Source organism: Hippocampus guttulatus, chromosome 2 (genome assembly GCF_054856545.1).
Source record: "Hippocampus guttulatus isolate MCC_2025c chromosome 2, RoL_Hgut_1.0, whole genome shotgun sequence".
Taxonomy (NCBI): Eukaryota; Metazoa; Chordata; class Actinopteri; order Syngnathiformes; family Syngnathidae; genus Hippocampus; species Hippocampus guttulatus.
In genome coordinates this window covers 27,527,482-27,547,319 of record NC_141262.1, presented here as the reverse complement: position 1 = coordinate 27,547,319, position 19,838 = coordinate 27,527,482, and the positions used below count along the sequence as shown (strand labels likewise).

At 46.6% G+C, this 19,838-nt stretch overlaps 1 protein-coding gene across 5 annotated transcripts in view; it reads right to left on the bottom strand.

Moving 5' to 3' along the window:
• The window catches only part of LOC147209349 (protein phosphatase 3 catalytic subunit alpha), a 54,021-nt gene that overhangs the window by 15,424 nt on the left and 18,759 nt on the right, over nt 1-19,838 (bottom strand). For all 5 annotated transcript variants that reach the window (XR_015100217.1, XR_015100218.1, XM_086105169.1 and 2 more), the window contains exons 2-8: nt 14,736-14,936; nt 8,462-8,586; nt 7,131-7,242; nt 6,868-7,013; nt 5,282-5,421; nt 3,505-3,582; nt 1,500-1,594 (exon numbers count right to left, since the gene is read on the bottom strand). Coding sequence is in view for 3 of the 5 variants with exons in the window: in XM_086105169.1 (XP_085961295.1) it covers nt 1,500-1,594; nt 3,505-3,582; nt 5,282-5,421; nt 6,868-7,013; nt 7,131-7,242; nt 8,462-8,586; nt 14,736-14,936 (897 nt within the window). In the remaining 2 variants the exon portion in view is untranslated. The remainder of the gene's footprint in view (nt 1-1,499; nt 1,595-3,504; nt 3,583-5,281; nt 5,422-6,867; nt 7,014-7,130; nt 7,243-8,461; nt 8,587-14,735; nt 14,937-19,838) is intronic.

The following is a 19,838-nucleotide window of genomic DNA, read 5'->3' as shown; positions in this document are numbered from 1 at the left end:
GGGTGCACTCAATAACCATGCAGCAGAAAACATTCCATTAATTTGAAACCACAAGCAATATTGCCAACTCCCCCACCCCGCAACACACACACACACACACACACACACGCACACACGCACGCACGCACGCACACGCACACGCACACACACACACACACACACACACACATAGACAAAACTGCCTACACTCCGCCCCCACCATTGCAGTCACTTCAGAACCCAAAGAGTGAAAACCGCAATCGAAGCCCGGAACTACCGGACATTAACAACCTCCAATTTAATGTGTGCCCCAGTCAGTTGTGTTATGTTGTTATGTTCTGTTGTGTTAGTCTACATTGTTCATTTGCTAGCATTCCTCTTGGCTTCGCTTTGCCGTTAATTTTTTTTTTGGGGGCGGTGGTGTGGAGGGGTCCAATCAGATTTCCTCCTCTGTGTGCTGCCATGTAAATGGCATTTGCCCGACGTAACGTTGACTACATGTTCCGATTTGAGAATTACTTCACAGGGCCAGCTAGCTAGCAAAACTGTTCCGCTAGCAAAACACATCTCTTGCAATCTGCGCATGTTAAGACACATAATCAGTGATTGTAGTGAGCATGATGTGTTTGATTGAAACGTGTTACATTTTTGTCACTGTATTAGATAAATAGGGATTGTTGTAGAACCGGCTGTTGGACTGAGGGCCACTTCACTGCGTGTGGGTTAGCACAATTACGCAACAACTTCTCCCTTGCCGCTTGCTCCTTATTGACAGGCAATGCTCCAAAGTCTCTTTGGTTCATGGGGCCCACTCCCAGCGCCCCCCCCCCCCTCCCCTTCAAGATTTATGTGCACACTTGATTGCCCAACAATCACCGGGTGTGTGCTGGGCTGGTCGAGATGCTCAGAGGAGGCGATTCATGACTGAGGCTTGCTTTGTTCAACCAGTGGACGGACCCCATGCACATGAATGTTTGGAGGGGGAATCAACAGAACGCACCAACCTGATGAAGCTTGGAGTCTGTTAAATCATTTGCAATATATGATGATGGATTTTTTTTTTGGGGGGGGGGCACACTAGCAAATTCAGTGGGGGGGGGGGGGCGGGGGTTTCAATATTTAAAAATACTTATCTACATTATGAAGAAATATTGATGGAATCATTTGGTAAATGAAAAAAGAAATGCTCATCAAAACAGAATATGTTTTATAATTTGCGATTCTTCAAAGTAGCCACCTTTTGCCGAGCCTTTTGCACATTTTCTCAGTGGCCTTTATGGTGTGAATGACGCGTTTTGAGTGGCTTTCAGTCCACGGCTCACTACAATGAAGAATCCTAAACTACCTCTGTGGCCACTACAGCAAACAGCTAAACAATCACACCTCCCTCCCTTGTCATTGGGCCATGATTGTGACGTATCACATAAATATGAAGTCCTGTCTTAGAATTGCTCGGGGGATAAATCCCCGCAACAAGGCAGATGCGCTTCTTACAGTATGTTCTTCAAACTTCGCCTTACCTTTGTTGTTGTAGACATCAAGGTAGTTGGGCGCAGAGAAGATGGTGATGAGGGACGGGAAGCCAGTGGTCTGACTCTTTCTGTACATGCGATATCTGGCGAAGGAAGACAAGAAGTGAGGAGGGGTTGACTTTGAATCAAATTGGCTGCTCGCCTCTTTCCCCTTCGAGATATGATTAGTGTGATCTCCTACTCTTACGGGGACGGTGGCGTGTTTGTCTGGTCAGGTAACGCGTAGGCGAGGAGGGGGACCTGATGTCACCCCGGGGGATTAAATCCCTGTCCTGATTCTTGGATGTGACAGTCACCACAGGCAAACACCAGCGTGGCTCAAGTGCAACATTCGAGGAGTCCATGCTGACCGGGTTTGGCTGCATTATTGTATTATTGAGCTGCAGATGATTTATGAACTGGATTACAGCAGCACGCTCTCTCTCTCTCTCCCTCTCGGCCCCCGGGGCGGCAGCCTCATGTGTAGAGGTGTCCCACGTGACCTGGCTATGGGTGCAAAATGATAAACAAGGGCGCTTGGAGAATACAGACCATTTCCAAAAAGTGAGTCAGTCAACCGCTTCGACGTTGGCTCATAAAAGCTACAAGGGGGTAGAATTTCTTTTGGATCCAACAAATGCAAGCTGTTAAATCAGCTTTCAACAGTGGCAGGCCAAGCATTTGGTACTTGGGTGTTGCCATGCTGTCATTATTTTGGGCCAATCAGCCTGGAAGGATGAATTGGAAATCTAACTGCTTTAAGAAAGTGTACCATTGCGACTACAGTTAAATAAAGTGGCACGAAGGACTCCGAAGGCCCAAGGTGGATTACATTGACGTGACAAAACAGAGGCTGATATCCGATCGGACAAAAAAATACAAAATATGGAACAGCCATGGTCAGGATGAATGTTTAGAATGAGTTTCTCCGGGGAAAATAAATGAATCCTCCCACCATGTGAACTTGCTCCACCTCAGTAATCATAAGACTGGCTGTGATAATAGGGGTGTTCACACGGCACACATTTCCTCCGGCGCTGCACCGATGTATTTTGTTGCGATATATTTTGCACCGCAGCAAATTGTGTGGAGCGTTCACACGTACAAAGCCGCTGAGCGTGTCTGCACCGGCACAGCGTCGGTGCAGCCCCACTTGCGTTCACACGGCAGTTTCTGCAGCGGGGCAAAACCACAGAAAACAAATGAGCTGTCGTGTTGGTTCTTTTTAAAACGTATACACAACTCAAGCGACTACTGGACAGGCACGTCCTTCTCCTTCTCGGTCTCCGTGCCTTCTGCTCGAGAGTGACCGCCCCCGAAAACGTAAATCAACAATGACTTCAATGACACTCAGAAAAGCAAACACGTAATGCGCCAAACAGAAAATCAAGAGAGGAAATCACAAAATAAATTATATGAGGAGCGGGGGGTTGTGAACACACAACAAATGAACAAACTACACAAACAACTCCGAGACAGTCCAGTCTTCTACAAAAGGAAAGATGTTACCAGCCAAGTCTTATGTCGTTATTAAACAAACACATGGCGGAAGTCCGACAGAGCACGAAAGCAACGCATTCTCGCCGTACGTAAACTCTTCACAAGCATTTGCTCTGGAGCAAATTTAACCCAGTTGCGTTCACATGTGCAAATTTACACCGGTGCTGCTTCGCTAACGAGCATTTGCTCTGGAGCAAAATTTTAAACCACCTCCCTGAGGTGGATCAAATTTGGTCCGGTGTAAGCTGTTTTCCGGGGCTACGCCGGAGCTAATTTGCACGTGTGAACGCTCTACTGGGGCAGCCCCGGCGTAGCACCGGACCAAATCTTGCCGTGTGAACACCCCTATTTGATAATGTGCCGCACCACTTCACTTCAACACGCTCCACATGAGCCCCACCGCCCCTCCCCTGTCGTGTCAGCCTTCCAGTACACGCTGGCTGTATTTTGTTTTTGTCAAACGCCACCGAGCAACGCTGCCATCACATGATGAGGGAAGACGCCCACAACTCACCCAGCATCCTGCGCTTCATGGGCTCGGATGATCGATAATAAATTATTATGATGTAGGAAGTCGCAAACAGCAGGGTAGCTGCAGCAGAAAAAAAAAAAAAAAAAAGGAAGCACGGTTAGTTCATCGGAGGCACATTGAAGGCAATACAAAACGCAGGATAGTGAAAGGATGAAAGGATACAACAGGTTCCCGTCTTGTACAACCAGAGGGGACACTTTCAAAAAGTGGGTTTTATTTTAAACGGAAGCGTAAATGTCAAGTGCGACACATGAGTCAGAGTTGGATGAAGTGAGAGAGGAAAAAACATTGGCTTGGCAGCGTTCGAGTGTGTTTTAAGCTGGCGCTGCTGTAGTCAGAGGGGAGAGAGCAAAAACCTTGAATTAAACTCCTCCAACTCCAACCCAATCTAGAATATTTTTCCACATAATAAGTGGATTATTGACCTCGTAATGGATCGGCAAAAACAAAACAAAAAAAAAAATCCAGAAACCTGTGAAACCTAGCCGACGTGTGAATTTCAAAATGCGGCATCGCTCAGACCAGTTCGTGTCTGTCCGTCATTATTTTGTACTTCAGAAGTAAAGACATGTTTTGGAAAAAAAAAAAGTACTGATTCCTGAAGATCTTCAGTAAAAAGAAAAAAAGTCTGATGTGTAAAAACGAACAAAAATGACACCTTCAACATCAATAGAAGAAAAAATATTTAAGTACCGGTATTGTTCATTCATGACTCTGGAAATGGTACCCAAACGACTAAAAGACTGAACCAGTGGGCCATTTAAAAGTTGATACAAAATCCCCATAAAAACGTCGAGCACATTTTCGCTGTTGTCCCTGAATTTAGTGTACCAACGCCATCGTTGAGCATAAACGCAGCGTGACATCACCGAAACGGGATGTGTAAAGGCTATCCGCAAGATTAGCTGGCTGCAGAAGAAAATGCATACTTGGCCACTGGAGGCATTTCTGATTGCTTGTGCTGGCTCGCCGCAGGCCCGCCACAGCCAAGGAAGCATCACTCAGGCCGTAATGAACGGCGGGGACTGCTGAACGCATTAGCAAGGGAGGGCTACGCCTGGTGGCGACGTGCCAGCTCATTACATTCTGTGGCGGCCCCAGCCTGGCCTGCTCCTTGCATTTCCTTTGCTCACTTACTCAACTCCATCCAAGCTCATGTGGGCTCGAGAAATCCTGCCTACAGTCGCACGAGCGTCGCACTCGGCTCTGCGACACGCAACTTTGCAGGATCAAACAATATGAGGATGCGAGAAATGACAATTTGGCAAGAAGGGTATTTATGAGTTGGAAGGGGGTGATGGATGATGCTGTTTTTTTTCTTTCATTTTGCTTTTATTGCCTTGATGTAGGCTCAAATATTTGTTCAGAGTATAATAAGGTAAAGCTTGATACAGAAAACTGATAAGTCCTTTTCTCCAAACCGATAACTTATTTTTCTTTATACTACACCCTTTATATACTAAATATAAATGAAGTGTGATCATTCACACCCCCCCCCCAAATATCAGTCCAATGGTTATCCGTCCAATAGTTACCGTGGATCCGTGTTAGCATTAAGCTAATGAACTTCCTTTCGACAAAAACGTTAAGGTTCGGGTGAATGTTTTGGTGAGTGAATATCCCATTTTTAATGGTTTTGTTTTTTGCGTCAGCTTGACAGAAAAACAACAAGACGAGTTCAGGTGGCCACTAAGCAACAAGGTGCCTCATCCTCCAATTGTGCATGACACGGCATAAACAACCAGCTAGCAATCCAGACCTGTAGAAGTAGGAGCAACCTCGGACTGTGTTATGTGTGAAATGCTCTTGGCTCTTCTCATTCCCAAAGTCCTCCAGGGGGTCGGACCACAGAAGATCGCACATGGGGCCGTACGCTGGAGGTTCTTTGAATCTGTCTAGCTGCGGACGGAAAGAATGGACGTCGGCAAATCGGAACATTTTTCCTTAAAGGGCATGCAAAGTGAATTTAGAAAGTGTGTTTCTAAAGTATGTAGGACTCAAATGTGGAGATCGTAGTGTCAACACCGTTTTTCAGCAGTTCGGTTCTTGGATTTTTGGAGAAGGAGACATTTGCCGCAGTGGTTATCCAGCACAATTGTGAGGTGCTTTAAGCAAAATAGCTACCTCTGCCTGCACCCCAAAAATACACCTTGCTTTGGATACTTGATTTTTCCTGACTTTGAAGCCTCATTTTATATGCAGTACTTGGTGATTTTAAATAAAAGTCATTCAAATTTGTCATGGTTGTTATCACCACTTCTCTGTGGTGACATTTTTATTTTCACTTTACAGAGACATTCAAGGGGAAGTCAAGTCAAAACATTTCTTGGCAATAAAATGTTCGATGTGCCCCCACTAGTTCGGTATTCTGATTAATATTATGTTCATAGAATACGATTTAATGAAAAAAATTCCAGGTTATTTTTATCCATCTCACGGGGCGGCCATTTTGTCTTGAACTGCCACTTGCTGTTGAATAAAAATGACATCACAGTGTCCAAGGGCTCAGCTTGGAAACATCACATGACCAAACCCAGAAAGCAGGTGAGCCGCGATGGTCGTTAACTGAGCCATTTGGCACTCCGACATCATTTTCGAATCGACAGCAAGGGGTCGTACAGGGCAAAATGGCCGCCCCGTGAGGTGGACAAAAACGGGTGGATTTTTCTGCTTTGTTCATATTCCACAAACACAATATTAACCGAAATGCCATATTTAGACAAATGGGAGCATGAAACATATTATTGTCAAGAAAATGTTTGACTTGACTTCCCTTTCAAAGCTGCAGGCAGGAATAAGTGATTTTGAAACCACTGAGAGCAGCAAACATGCCGTGTGAAGCCAAAAGACACGTGGAGGTGTCCAGGCTTGTCCACTAATACGACACATCGATGGTTACCATGGCAATGATAGAAACACTCTTAATTGCAAGCATCCGAGCATTCTGGACAGGATTACGTCAGCTATCATTGCGACATATTGTTGCTTATGTTGTTTCAGTCACTATTCAAGGCATTGGCTGTTTCTTTTGAGCAAAGGAGAGGTCGCTCGTTCTCAAACAAAAGATTGCAGATTACTGCATGATGGGACATTTGAATATGGTAGAATCTATGATGCACGCTCCCTGATTAGACACCCACGATCCATTTGGAATGATTGAATTAGTGTGAGCGCGGCATCCAGGTCTTCAAGCTGTTTTAATTAGTGCAAAGATTCACTGTGCCCGAGCAGTATTTCTCAGCGTTCTTGCCAGAATTGCTTTGCTTAAAGTGCAGTATGTTTACTACCGAGGTTCGCCCTCAGGCAAGAAAAAATAAAAGCAAAAGTTTCAAGTCGGCCACATACTTTCCTGATATCGTCAAGATTCGTGATTTCTGGAGAAAGTCCTCCGTGTACACAGAGGAACTGCTGATTCATAAGTGCAGCCAGGGGAAGGCAGTCGAAGGCGTCCATGCACGCGTCATACACCCTCTCTGAATACTTAATTCTACCTGGAATAGAGATGGGGGGGGGGGGGGGGGGTTAAACGTGCGCCAAGTCAAACAAACCTGACAGGAATAACGGCACGACCATCGCCGTCCCATTTCGGATGAAAAAGGGCCACTTACATTCCTGCTTAAATGTGAAATACTCTGTTAAATGTCTACATTCGTGGTTCCCACGCAGCAAAAAAAGAGTTTTGGGGTAGAGGATCTTTAAGGCCCACAAGTACAGCACACACTGTGGGCAAAGAACAACAACAACAGGCAGTTAAGACACAAAGCGGGAAGCTCTGCTCACCATGGCGAAGTCACACAGTGCGGTTGGCAAACGGTTGCTTAAGCGGAGGACCGACAGATTTTATTGATCAAATCCTAATATGGAAGCAGGAGTCCAAGTGGAGGGATGCATTCGAACCCCAGCAGTTTATAAAAATACATTGTGACACTTGCTATTTAGGCTAGTTTTCTAGGGGGGGTGGGGGGGGGGGCCCCAGAAGCATGGAGCCACTATTTATTAATATCACAGTATCGGAAGCGCTGACCTACATTTACAACCTAAATTCACATTTTTGTTCCATTAAATTGTCTTAATTTATCCCTAACAGTCTATTGTCTTCATTTGGTTGCGTTTCTCGTGACTATACCACTTCCACCAGGCGGACGTGGCTGCCCGGTTGATTTTTAGGGCCTGAGCAGCGGCCGCTGCGAGGTCCCGATTTTTTTTTTTGCAGGAATTATTATTATGCTGAAGAATCGCATTTTGGGGAATGAAACATGCACGAAAACACGCCAAACACATTCATCGGCTGTGGCTAAATGTTGATATTTTAAAGTTTTTATGCCAGTTGACAAAATAATACTGGCTCCTGTAAAGCCCCTTACAGTAGAAAAACCAAAATCTGGCATGTTTGATCCAGGGCTACAAAATTTTTTCCAGGGAGCTACGAAAAAAGTCGATTGGAACCATATGCAAATATTTGCAGGAAGTGAGCTACGATTTTTTTTTCAAGGATTAACTTGGGCTGTATTTTGCACATTCACAGGGGTCATGCTCTTACGCCCCCAATGAGGGTATCATCTGGCTGACTTCGGACTTGGGCTGTACCACCTCAAGACCTGGGACAGGAACTGCGATAAACAATCTTTAGTTTTAGAAGTACTATATGTAACGGGGGCAGAAATATTTCCTTCGGGTTCCAGTTGAGAATTTGTCAGAAAAGCCTCAAGATGTTGATCATGCCATAGACCAAATATTGTGACTTTGTGGCAGAGGGCGTGGCCTATACAGCAGTGCCACAAGTCTGACGAGTCACCATGACAACAAAAGATGATTTTGTACACGACTGACCGTTACGACAATTTGGATGGGACAGCGGTGCTCTGAAGAGGTAGATTACGTCCCCACTGAAGGCCCTGGTACCAAATGCATCGCAGAAAAATCTCCCAGCACCACTCACTTCAATACTGAAATACCCTCTGTCAACGTAGTCCCCCAAGAAAAGGTAGCGCGTGGATGCTGGGGAGCCCCCCACTTCGAAGAGCTTCATCAGGTCAAAGAACTGTCCGTGGATGTCGCCGCACACTGAAAGTTTGACAAATGACACACACACACACACGCACACACACACACACACACACACACACACACACACACACACACACACACACACACACACACACACACACACACACACACACACACACACACACACACACACACACACACACACACACACACACACACACACACACACAATGAGGAAGACAGCCCCAAAAAGCCAACACAACACTGGGAGAACCATTTGCTTATTTCCATACTTCCAATCCACAGTACGCCATGGGAGAATAATGGTGGCATTGTTTCGTATTTTGGAACAACTGTGAACTGGTGGCTGATATCATACTTCAACATTTCATCCCCGGGGTCATAAAACCAGTTTTAGTTGAGAAATGGTATGGTGTGTTTGTCGAATGAAAGCCCCACCCCCCCAAAAAAAAAATCACTCAGTTTTGTTTAATGAAGTAAGTAAAATAAATAAATTAAAAATAAACATAGAAATAAATAAAATACAGTAAATAAATTCACTGAAAACAAAAACAAAGGATATTTTTTGCTCGAACTAGAGTTAGTTTCAATTTGTTATACTCTGTTGTTAACTCATTCACTCCCAAAGACGTTTTTAAACGTCTTTTCAGACTTGGTCCAGAAATGGCTGGTACTGAATGAGTTAATGTACGATGTAGTTTCAGTTTTCTTTCTTTCTTTTTTTTAAGGCATTTTCATTTTTATCTTATTTCACTCACGGAAATGTTTCTTCAATGACAGTTCCACCTTCGTTTTGTTACCTTTAATAACCTTGGTAGAGGAAGGCATAATGTGCCGTGTTGGAGGAAAGGATTTTTTTTTTTTTTTAAATGCCATTCAACCATAAGTCTCTTTTGTGCTACTGGAGACCTTGAAGCCATTCAACAGCCTCGCTAGATTTAATCTTAGCACACCAGGCCTTGCCAAACACACTGAAAGTGCATTGGCGAAAAGCGCTGGAAAACATGTCATCGCCTTCACAGACAGATACTCGCACGGAGAAATCCATCCCGATGGTGCCGGGAGTCTTTTTACCCCCGCTTGAAATCCCCGCCGATTAATCCCGATGGGTTTCCCTTTGGATTCATCCGATTGCAGCAATTCCACATCACGCCAAACCCGTTCGGCCGAACTCCTGGTTGGAGAACTGGGAGCAGCGCCACGAGACGGGAAGCACAAATCATTCAATGCGGATTAGTTTCCTGTAACCTTTGTAACCTCGCACTCCATTACTCCCTGGAGAGGGGGGGTGCACTGGGCGTCCAAAGCGGGCCTACGAGTTGCACCGGCTGCCCTTGCTCGTGTGCACCTCGGATTCAAGATCTGTCGCTGAATTTGGTGGAATTTAACCCGATTTAAAATCAACAATTTTGAGTCCTCAAAGTTGGATTCCCCGCATTCAAAGTCTGAACCTGCAAACAAAAAGCATTGGCGCAAGAGGCAAACAATAAGCAGCTAACACGGGGCACGAGAACAGTCAAACGTGTTTGCATCGCATACTGACTATTAGCCGCTTTACGACACGCATCTACAAATAAAAGTAAAAGGCAACCAATTAGAACGAGCTGTAGGACAGCGCTGAGGAGCAATTAAGTCCGGTTACGAGTCTCACGAGACGGTGAAGGGAATCAACGCTCCTGGAGTGTATCGTAAACCTCCCTCTTACTATTTATCTTTCATTATACCCACACGGTGACACAGTTTGAACACACACTCTTTATTAAAACACACACACACACACACACACAAATGGAGCCTTTGGAGACGATTTGTCAGATCTCTAAAAACGGCCTCACTCCCTTCTGCCGGCAAGCCAACACTACGACAATGGCGTCGCGCCGGACTATTTTAGATCGCTTGTTAAGTTCCTGATGGCGCTAAAATGGCTTCAGTAAACCTAATTTGGGCTCAAAAGCAGTTGAGTGCATCCTGCTACTTTCCGTGGCTGGCTGGTTAGGGCCGATAGGGCGTCAACAGGAAGTGTCTTTTTTTTCTTTCTTTCTTTGCAACGAAGATTGTTGAAGGAGCAGCGAACTTTTCATGGGAATTAAGAACGCCAGTCAACACAAAGTTGGAATCAGAGATGGTTTGATGTGCCACTAAATGTATTTTTTAATGCTGACTTCAAAAAGTTATTTTGTTTGATTTCTAGCGATGTCCATCAGATTTTCGTGACATTTTCATTTTTTGTGGTCTGACCAATGAAAGCTTACACCACACCGATTTTATCATCAGTCGTAATTCATGGCGACGACGTTTTACACCTGTCGCCGAACGTAAGCCTTAATTCATAAACGTGACCAAATATATTACGACATTATATTATTGTGCTGGAGAAAAAAAACAACAACAGCAGATTCTGAATTAAAGGGGGGGGGAAATCATCTAGCAAAGTTGGCTCGCGCGTCTGATTTAAAAATATTGTAAAAATGTATCGACCTGGTGTAAGCCTCACTCCTACTCGATGCTCATTTAAGGCAACGGAGATTCTCGATAATATGGCGGCGTGAGAAAGATTACCGAGAACCACGCAATGGAGCACAACAATGCAGGGAAGCAATAAAGAGAGTTTCTATTCAGAAGAGCCACAAAAAAAAAAATGTACAGGTGATTCATCTCGGTTCCTGTTGTGAAGGATGCTTATTGCTATGGAAACGCCTGAGTAATTGAGTCTTATGTCATTGTGAAAGAGAAGTAATCTAAAAGGGAGGGAGGATGGAATAGTGGCACACTCTTCTGCTTTATCCTCGCAGAGAGTCAATCTGTCCGTCATTCGGCTTCAGTCCACCTACAGACGTGCGCCGCCCCCTCCCCAGTCGTTGCAAACGCGAGGCGAGAAGCGAGCCCACATAAGAAGAACAGGTGGGAGTAAATTAAGCGGAGCGAGAAACAATTCGTTCTGACCAGAAGCCTGCTCGCTGCGCTAAAAGCGAGCTCCCCGAGAAGCGGCACATCAGCAGGCTGCAGCTTCTGTGAGTGGGCGGGCGGACGGACGGACGTTACACAATGTAGCTTCAGAACCTACACGGGCCACTCCGAGGCCGGCCGGGCTCATTGAGCATGGGGAGTCTGGGCCGTATCGAGCTCTGACTGAGGTACGATGGCAACAATAACAACAACAACAACAACAGGGTCTTTTATCACGGTGCACTCTCTGCCAAGCATATACTGCAAGCCGTGCACAAAGGTGTACAGTAAATGGTGAGGGGTGCATGCCGGACTCATCTGCAAATGGGGGGGAGAAAAAAAACAACTCGATTTTAGAGAAAATCTAAATAAATAAGTAAGTAAGCAAGCACGCAAGCATGTTAAATCCAGGGCAGCCCGGTGGTCGGGTGGATAGCGCGTCGACCAGTGCAGAGGTCATGGGTTCAATCCCACCGGCTCTGGCCTTCTTGTGTGGAGTTTGCATGTTCTCCCCGTGCCTGCGTGGGTTTTCTCCAGGGTGCTCCGGTTTCCTTCCACATTCCAAAAACATGCATGGCAGGCGTATTGAAGACTCCAAATTTTCCCGAGGTGTGAGGGTGAGCGCGGATGGTTGTTCGTCTCCGTGTGACCTGCGATTGGCTGGCAAGCGGTTCAGGGTGTCCCCCGGCCTACTGCCCGAAGACAGCTGGGATCGGCTCTGGTACCCCCGCCCCCGCGACCCTTGTGAGGATAAAGCGGTTCGGAAAATGGATGGATGGATGGATGCATTTAAAACCCAATTTGCGCGGCAGTGTTCTCTCGTGTTGTTTACAATCATGCCAAATATGAATGATGAAAAGAAATCGAAATGATGCCTCATTTTGCTGACGAATGACAGGAGACTCTAAAAAAGTGCGGATTAAGCACTGACGGAAGTGCGTTTTCATCTGCCAATGCAATCGTCATTAACCGGGTCAAATAACGACGGACCTCTCAGAAGAAGGAGGAGAAGAAGACAATAACGACAATGAGCATTTATAGATAGGAATAAGAGTGCGAGCTACCTGGATAAATATATCGCTAGATATCGCCACGATAACTAGGCACTCCGAAGCGGCCACGCCGGCCTGTAGCTCCGGTCCACATGCTGGCTGTCAGATCAGGCTTCAAAAATACATAAATAAAATAAAAATCCCCTCCCTTGCCCTTCCGCCTATCTCTGTGACATGCGCACAACTTCGAGCTGACACGAGGTGCTCTTCAGAGGCCACATGAGCTTCGGTCCACGTTAGCCATCAAGTCGGACTGAAAAAAGAATTAATGAAACCCCCCCCTCCACACCCACCCCCACTCCTCCTCCTTTCTCTATGTCACATGTACTCAAGGCCGACAATGAGGAGCCCTAAAGCAGCCGCACCAGAGGACTATTAGTGAATAAAATGTGTTCCATTTAGAAATCCGCGAGGAGTTGACCATTACTGTAAAAGCATGTTGCCTGGTGATGTGGCTCCAAAAGCTTTACTGACAGCCGACTACTGGGCGCGTGCGTGTGTGACTTGTATTCTAATTGTCATAGACCCCCACCCCCACCCCCCCAAAAAAAACCTCCACCATCCATCTGGCGTGACCAGGAAGTAAGTGTGTCAGCGTGACAAGCACAAGAGAAGCGAGAGCGGCAACGTGTCGCGCTTCGTTGCGTCCACACAAAATATTTACATACTAATTCGCCGGCCTTGTCTCATGTGGGAATTGGGCTGTGTTTACAGGGCGGCTGCGGCGGAGCGGAGAACAAATAGTTCATCGCAACTCTTAAAAAGGAGGGTTCCTCCTAGCCCCCCCCCCCCCCCCAACAACTTCTCACATTTTGTCCAATCTCATTGCCCCAACTCAGATCTTACGTAACGAGATGCTGTCACTTTGTTTTTGCCTCCTCTGAGCTCGACGGTGGCGCCTGAAAAGGCTTCGAGGTTCAACAACCCACTCGGAATATAGTGAGTTATGCGATCGGGTGGGGGTGGAGGTTGGGGGGGGGGGGGGGGCAAAATAATGTGAGTGAATGATGGGTTGTTGCCATAGATCCTGTGTGGGATTTCAAAAGCATCAAAGGAGCCTCATTAAAAAGTCTAATGGAGGAAGGAGCACTTGACCAAGAAGAAAGGCACCAATAGCCACTGCCATGTGCCTCGGTGAGTCTCCTGCTCGGAGTGACTTAAATGTGGCAATACGGAATCATTCAAGATCCTTATTTAGGTGAAACTGTCATTTGTTTTTTTTTGTTTTTTTAATTAGCTTGTACAGCAGTTACATTGCCAGAATGCTATGACACCATTAAAATAATGTTATAAAAACATTCATTTGCAATAGTTGAAACTGTTAATAGACCACAACCATGACCCTAAACTCATTATAATTTTAATCTCATGTTCCAACATTTAAAAAAAATGCTCAGACTGGAAGTATGCGTGTACACGCACACGAGGCGTAGACTCATTTGCAGTTCTTCCGCTAACAACCCAGGCTAAATCTTGCTCCTCGCTGACATGCAAAGCTCGTCTCTCAGCTGAGACATACCACTTCAACATAATTCCTGAACACCCATGTACTACTTTCCAATTGGACAGGGCTTTGGCGTCATTGTGTCTTATCTTTGTGCCCTCGATACGTTAAGAGATTTTTATTTTATTTATGTTGTTTCACAGTATAAAACCAAGCCCAAATTTAGAGTTGCAGGTCTGTTTGTGTGGGTTTTTGCATGTGCAAAAAGTGGCAGTTGTTTGAAGGTTTATAACTTCGGGAACATCTCTTCTAAATGACATCTGCCTAGCTATGAATTTTGATTCTAAATGTGAGTTCCCGCTATTACCCTGCCCATTCCTAATACAAATCAGAACCACTTCAATTTAGAGTCCAAAACCCAAAGTGGCTGTAATTCCAATTTGGAACCCGAATGTAAACCGGACCCGGTACAAAAACTTAATTTGGTCCAAATGTTAACTTGATCGCACCCATTTAACATGTAGAAAAAAAAAACCTTGTGTTTTCATAGGTTACGGTACGTGTTTCGGGCATGTTGGAGGAGTATAAAAATCATTCGGTCTCTCTCATTGCAGATTTTCATCCATTGTGGATTGTTCTGGATCGAAACGTATCCCAGGCGTTGACTCAATTGTAATCTGGTGAAGCATCCACGTTAGTTTCAAGTCAAAGACAAGAACGGGGGCTCGCCACCCGCTGCTGACCTGTCACCGGGGCCTCGATGTCCAGCAGGTTCTTCTCTGAGCGCAGGATGGCGGCACCCTCCCTGATGAGCCTCAGCGCCACCGCCTCCTCCACGCGTCCCTCCTTGGTCAGGTGGGCTTTCAGCACGTCGACTTTGGGCTTGCCCTCGCCGTCAAAGACCTCTTTGGCCGTCAGTCGATGACTGGGTGGGAACGGAACGGCTGCAGGGGGACCAAACGAAAATGTCAGACATCTCTATTTTTAAACCGGCTCATCATACCGTTGCGAAAACATCGTTTCTGATGTTTATTCACCGCTACTGCTGTGGAATGTCGAAAACACTTGCAGAGCGTGGCTTCTTTTGAGAAGAAGATTTTGCTCGGCGCAGGCTTTGCGCGTTGAACAGGTGTGACGCTTGAAGCCAAGACTCGTGCGCTGCGGGCTATGAGTGCGTGACATGGATCCTCGCTGAAGGTGACATCAGCGGAAACCAGACCTGGACTTTGGCATCCCCTCGCGAAGTGAAATGATATTTGGTGTCCCAACTGACCCGTTTTTAAATCTATGCAACAGCTGTGTGTTAAAACGGCACATTTCTATAGATGCAGAAACGTGATCGTTCGACTGCTCCAGAAAAAAAAACAATTTTTCCCAACCGCGTAGGACACTTCTGGATAATTCCATTTTGGCTTATAGAGACATTATTCGTCAACACGCTTCTGTCTCTACGTTCACCATGACCATTCGTTTTAACTGCCAATATTTCTAAACCACTGTACTGACAGCCAGATCAGGATAGACTTCGACTTGTCTCGTGGCCTCATGAGGGAGAGAAATGCTAATCCAGCGGAAGTCGAAAAAGTTTAGGCCACCTCACGTTCAAACAGAATAGCGAAAAGCGTGGGATAGACGACATGTGTCGAGATTGTGAGAAAAGATGACGGCATGTAATAAAAGCCGCTGGCGTTCAACTGGAGCCATGCGGTGAGTCGGTGTTGCTCACACCGCCTTTCTTAGTTGATATTTGGCCACCAAAAGCCCTTTCTCGGTCTTGCTTTGATTGTTTCATAGTTCCAGGTGCTAAAAGCAAAATCTATATATATATATGTTAGCATCAAAGGCATTGGCACAAACTGCAGATTACTGAAGGAAAAAAAATATTGTGGTGAAAGATGTGTGGATGTGTACCAAAGACAATACTTTTTGGGGTATGGATCCAATTGGGGCGGTACTACCGTGCATCGATTCACTTGAAATCAAAAACAGTCCCATGTTTCAGTTCCAAAGTGCGTCTTTTTAAGTTGCGACCGTGCAGGAGTCGAAGCGTTGCCCTTTACCTTGATAGTCTCACAAGATTCTGCGGGTCATGAAAAATGACTCCAAATGCTCTACAACGGCTTGCAATATGGGAACTCCACGTTAAAAAGCGTCTGGCAAATGACTTTTGTTTGCTCTCTTGCTGCCTTGTTTTTGTACGAGGTCTGCTCTAAAAATTATGGGGGAAGGAGCGTTGGAGATTTATAGAAGGTATTAACTCATTCACTCCCAAAGACGTTTTTAAACGTCTTTTCAGACTTGGTCCAGAATTGGCTGGTACTGAATGAGTTAAATGAAATTGAGCAACGCTTGCTGAATGCATCTTTCCCTCCGAATTGGCGAGCTACAAACTAACTGTACTTGCTGTGAAAGACTCGACGACAAGGCCCCCCCCCCCTCAGGTATCTGGGGCAATGACAACCCAGCGTCAAATATCGAATTACACAAGGTCCTGGGTCGACCTCCTCTTAGCACCTGCTGCGACACTCAAACCTGAAGGCCAGGCCTTCTGACCGCAGGCCTACGCTTCTCTTTGATGTCAATAAAAGAACTCGGCAACGTCTGGTTTTCGGGTCGAGTCTGTAACGGTGACTAAAACGCTTGCTGTCGTGCCGCCACCGGCGCACCCTGGGCAACAATGCGACCCTTTCAGATGGGAGTTCCCACAAACCTGGGAATGGCCACCGGGCCGCCGAAGGTGACATAAGACTTTGAAAAAGAATAACGCTCGACCTCAGCAAGAATAACCCCAGAGAAAGGAGCGCTTGTTGTCCTCAACACATCCTCCTTTCATTGCCTCCAGCCGGGGACAGTGGAAGCACTCAACTTTCCCCTTATGGAATTTTCAACAGCCCTCCATTAACGCTGTCTTCTGCCAAATGATTATATGGGACGTAGTAATGGTAGGCTGGAAGCGTGCGTGTCCCAAAACAAGAAATGCCATCGGCCAGCACGGCGATTAAAAACAAGGCATCTGTCCCCGTGTTCGTTCAGCCATCATTTTCACGGCTGCCGGTGCGTCGCACGATGTGAAGCGTGACAGCTCAAAACGCTCCATTTGTGCCTCTCTTTCGTGAATTCAACCGTCTGTCCGTCCCTTTGCGGATGTCGACGGCGAGCTGCTGTGCAGGCTTGAATCTGCTGTGATAGCAGCAGTCGAAATGAACTTACGTTGAAATAAAACTACGTCGACCGGTTGTCTGCGTATTGGCCAGTGAGAGGAAGCGAGTTTAAAGACCGCGGACACGGTTTGCTATGAGCTGGAGAATCCGCACACCATCTTCCCATTTCATGTCAAAATGAGTCCCGGTGAAAAAGCTGACGGTGCGTGGTGCGCAGCCCCCAGGCGACGTCCGACGCTCGGCTTGTCACTGTCCACCGAAGAAGCCACATTTGACACAAAGGCAACCACGGGGTCCCGTCAGAATGCCAGAAAGAAATGAATGAGTTTAGATGTGCTTTCATAAAGCGTAGTTAGCGCAATATGACGAGTAGCTTGAGAGTAATTGCTGCATCCGTTAATGAAATACACTGAGCATCATCCATTCGCTGGAAAAAAAATAAAATAAAATAAAAACTTTGGGTGCAAAGCCTTGAGTGGGGCAACAAGTGCCACTCAACTCTCCGGAGATGATCAATTTTCTTAATGGAAAGGACATCATACGGTATACTTTTGAGTCCGTTGTAAACTCAGATGCCTCCGAGTTTAACATCGCTGGTCTTGACGAAAGCTCTGACATAGCGAAAGGTTGAGTCGACATGGCAAAGGACTGCAGCGGCTACGCCAAAAGGCTGGAACAGATTCAGTCAATTTAAGAACGAAACTTGATAAAGGAAGGACTCGCTACAATATCGTGCCTGCAGGCTGGAGTGCTGCTGGCACAAAAGGGCCACTTAGAAATTTGCGCGCAGCACTTAATGATGCATTGGTGATGGAAGGCGGCCTGAACAAAACGCCTCGCAGAGCGACGCTTTGGAGCTAAGTGTATTTGAGTGAGCTGATTACATCTGCGTGCGGTAAGGGAACGATGCCATGCGGCGCTGGGATAGCAGCAGGTGCATCGCACGGATCGCTGAGGTAGAAAGGGAAAGAGCCCGGAAAAAGTTGCTGCCGGGAGCATCAGAGGCAATCAAGACGCAAACGGGAAGTGAACACAAGCGTCGCGAGGGAGCAGCGTCAAAGACGACTGCCTTCCGCGAGTCATAATACGCCTTCACGCGCGCAGTTTTTTTTTTTTCGCCCTACGCAAGCTTTAATTCATGCCACAAAAATCCTACACCTGAGGCCAAATTAGCAGTCGGTTGGGAATGGAACGTCACAGTCATCAAGACGTCGAACGAGGAGCGGGCGCTTTGCGCCGACGCCTGCCGACGTACGGGAACCGGATGGGCGCCAGATGACGCATCGATGCTGTGAAATGCTGTCGGGCAAGCGCCGGCGGTCCGGTCTGGGATCAGTCGCCTCCATTTGAGCCGGGCGCAACCCCGCGTGAATGTCAATCATGAAATTTTCTGTCTAACACGGTTCCAAATTGAAAAGACTTTCACTTCATTATAGCATGACCTGGAGTCGGTGTCATCATCAATGAAAGTTCATTCGCGCCTATTCGCGTACTGCAAAGCGTTCTGGACCATTGCGGCCAACATGCAAGCTCTTTCTGCGGTGCCACCAAGCAGGTGAGGAGATATCAGATGAAAGCGAGTACAGCACGTTGCCAGGGAAACAGCCCTGGAGAGTCAAACTCTTTATCTTATTACCCGATGCACCAAAATGGTCCACGGCTGGAAAAAAAATAAATGGGAGTAGCAAATATATGCTACCTATTCTGTCATGCTAAAAAACAAACAAACTGTCGTGGAAACGGGGTATTTTCTAGTTCAAATAAAGGCAGAGGTGGTACCACTGCTCATTTGCACATGTGTGGGTGACTGGCTGTGAAAAAAAAAGAAAAAAGGTCATGTTCGTCACAATTTGGTTAACGCGCTTGTCACCACCTGGCCTTGAAGAATCCTCGCTTATTTTACATCTCGGAAATGCACAACTCGCGCAACACCGCTTAGATAAGCTTTATGATGTCACAGTTTGCGTAGCCGCGGGCGGCCTGAAATTCAGTGGAGGTGGCTGCCTCCAAATTGGAGAAACCTTGAGGATAAAGAAGGCTTCTGTTATGGCGGAATGGCGATCCGCACGGTTGCCGCTTAGGAAGCTGGACGAGGCAACGTGAGCGCCAAACCCGCCGTCCATTGTGGCACGGCTGTCAGGCTCATCGAGCTCTGACAGACGGCGTCTGTGCTTTTGAGACCCGAGTGACATGTGAGGGCGAGGGGCCGCTGTTGATCCTGCTGCTTGCTCGACAGATTTCGCCGCAGAGAAAGCACGCTGGCAAGAACAACCAAAAATCGCCCCGATCAATTAGCGTAGCAAGGGCAGAAAAGCGGGAGGCGCGATGGCTGTACGGCATGTATGCAAAGTCAGGAGGGATGACAGGAAGTGGGGGGGGGGGTGATAGGGGCGGAGCTGAGCCGTCACTGTGTGAGGGAAGTCCCCGCAGTAGATTCCTGCTGGAGATTGGGTGCGTGCGGCCAGCCATCGGAGTGGCAACAGATCAATGACACAGTTGGAAGCTGCCGGGGACCCCCCGTCACAGCTGCCATATATGGCAGCAGAGCCGCTGGGGTGGGGGCCGCGCGCCTGAGAGTTCAGTCAATGAAACGATGCGCAAAAAAAGAGAACAGAAAAAAGATATAATGTGCTGCTATGAAATAAACAATTGAATTTTTCAAAAATAAAATAGAAATACAGCAGA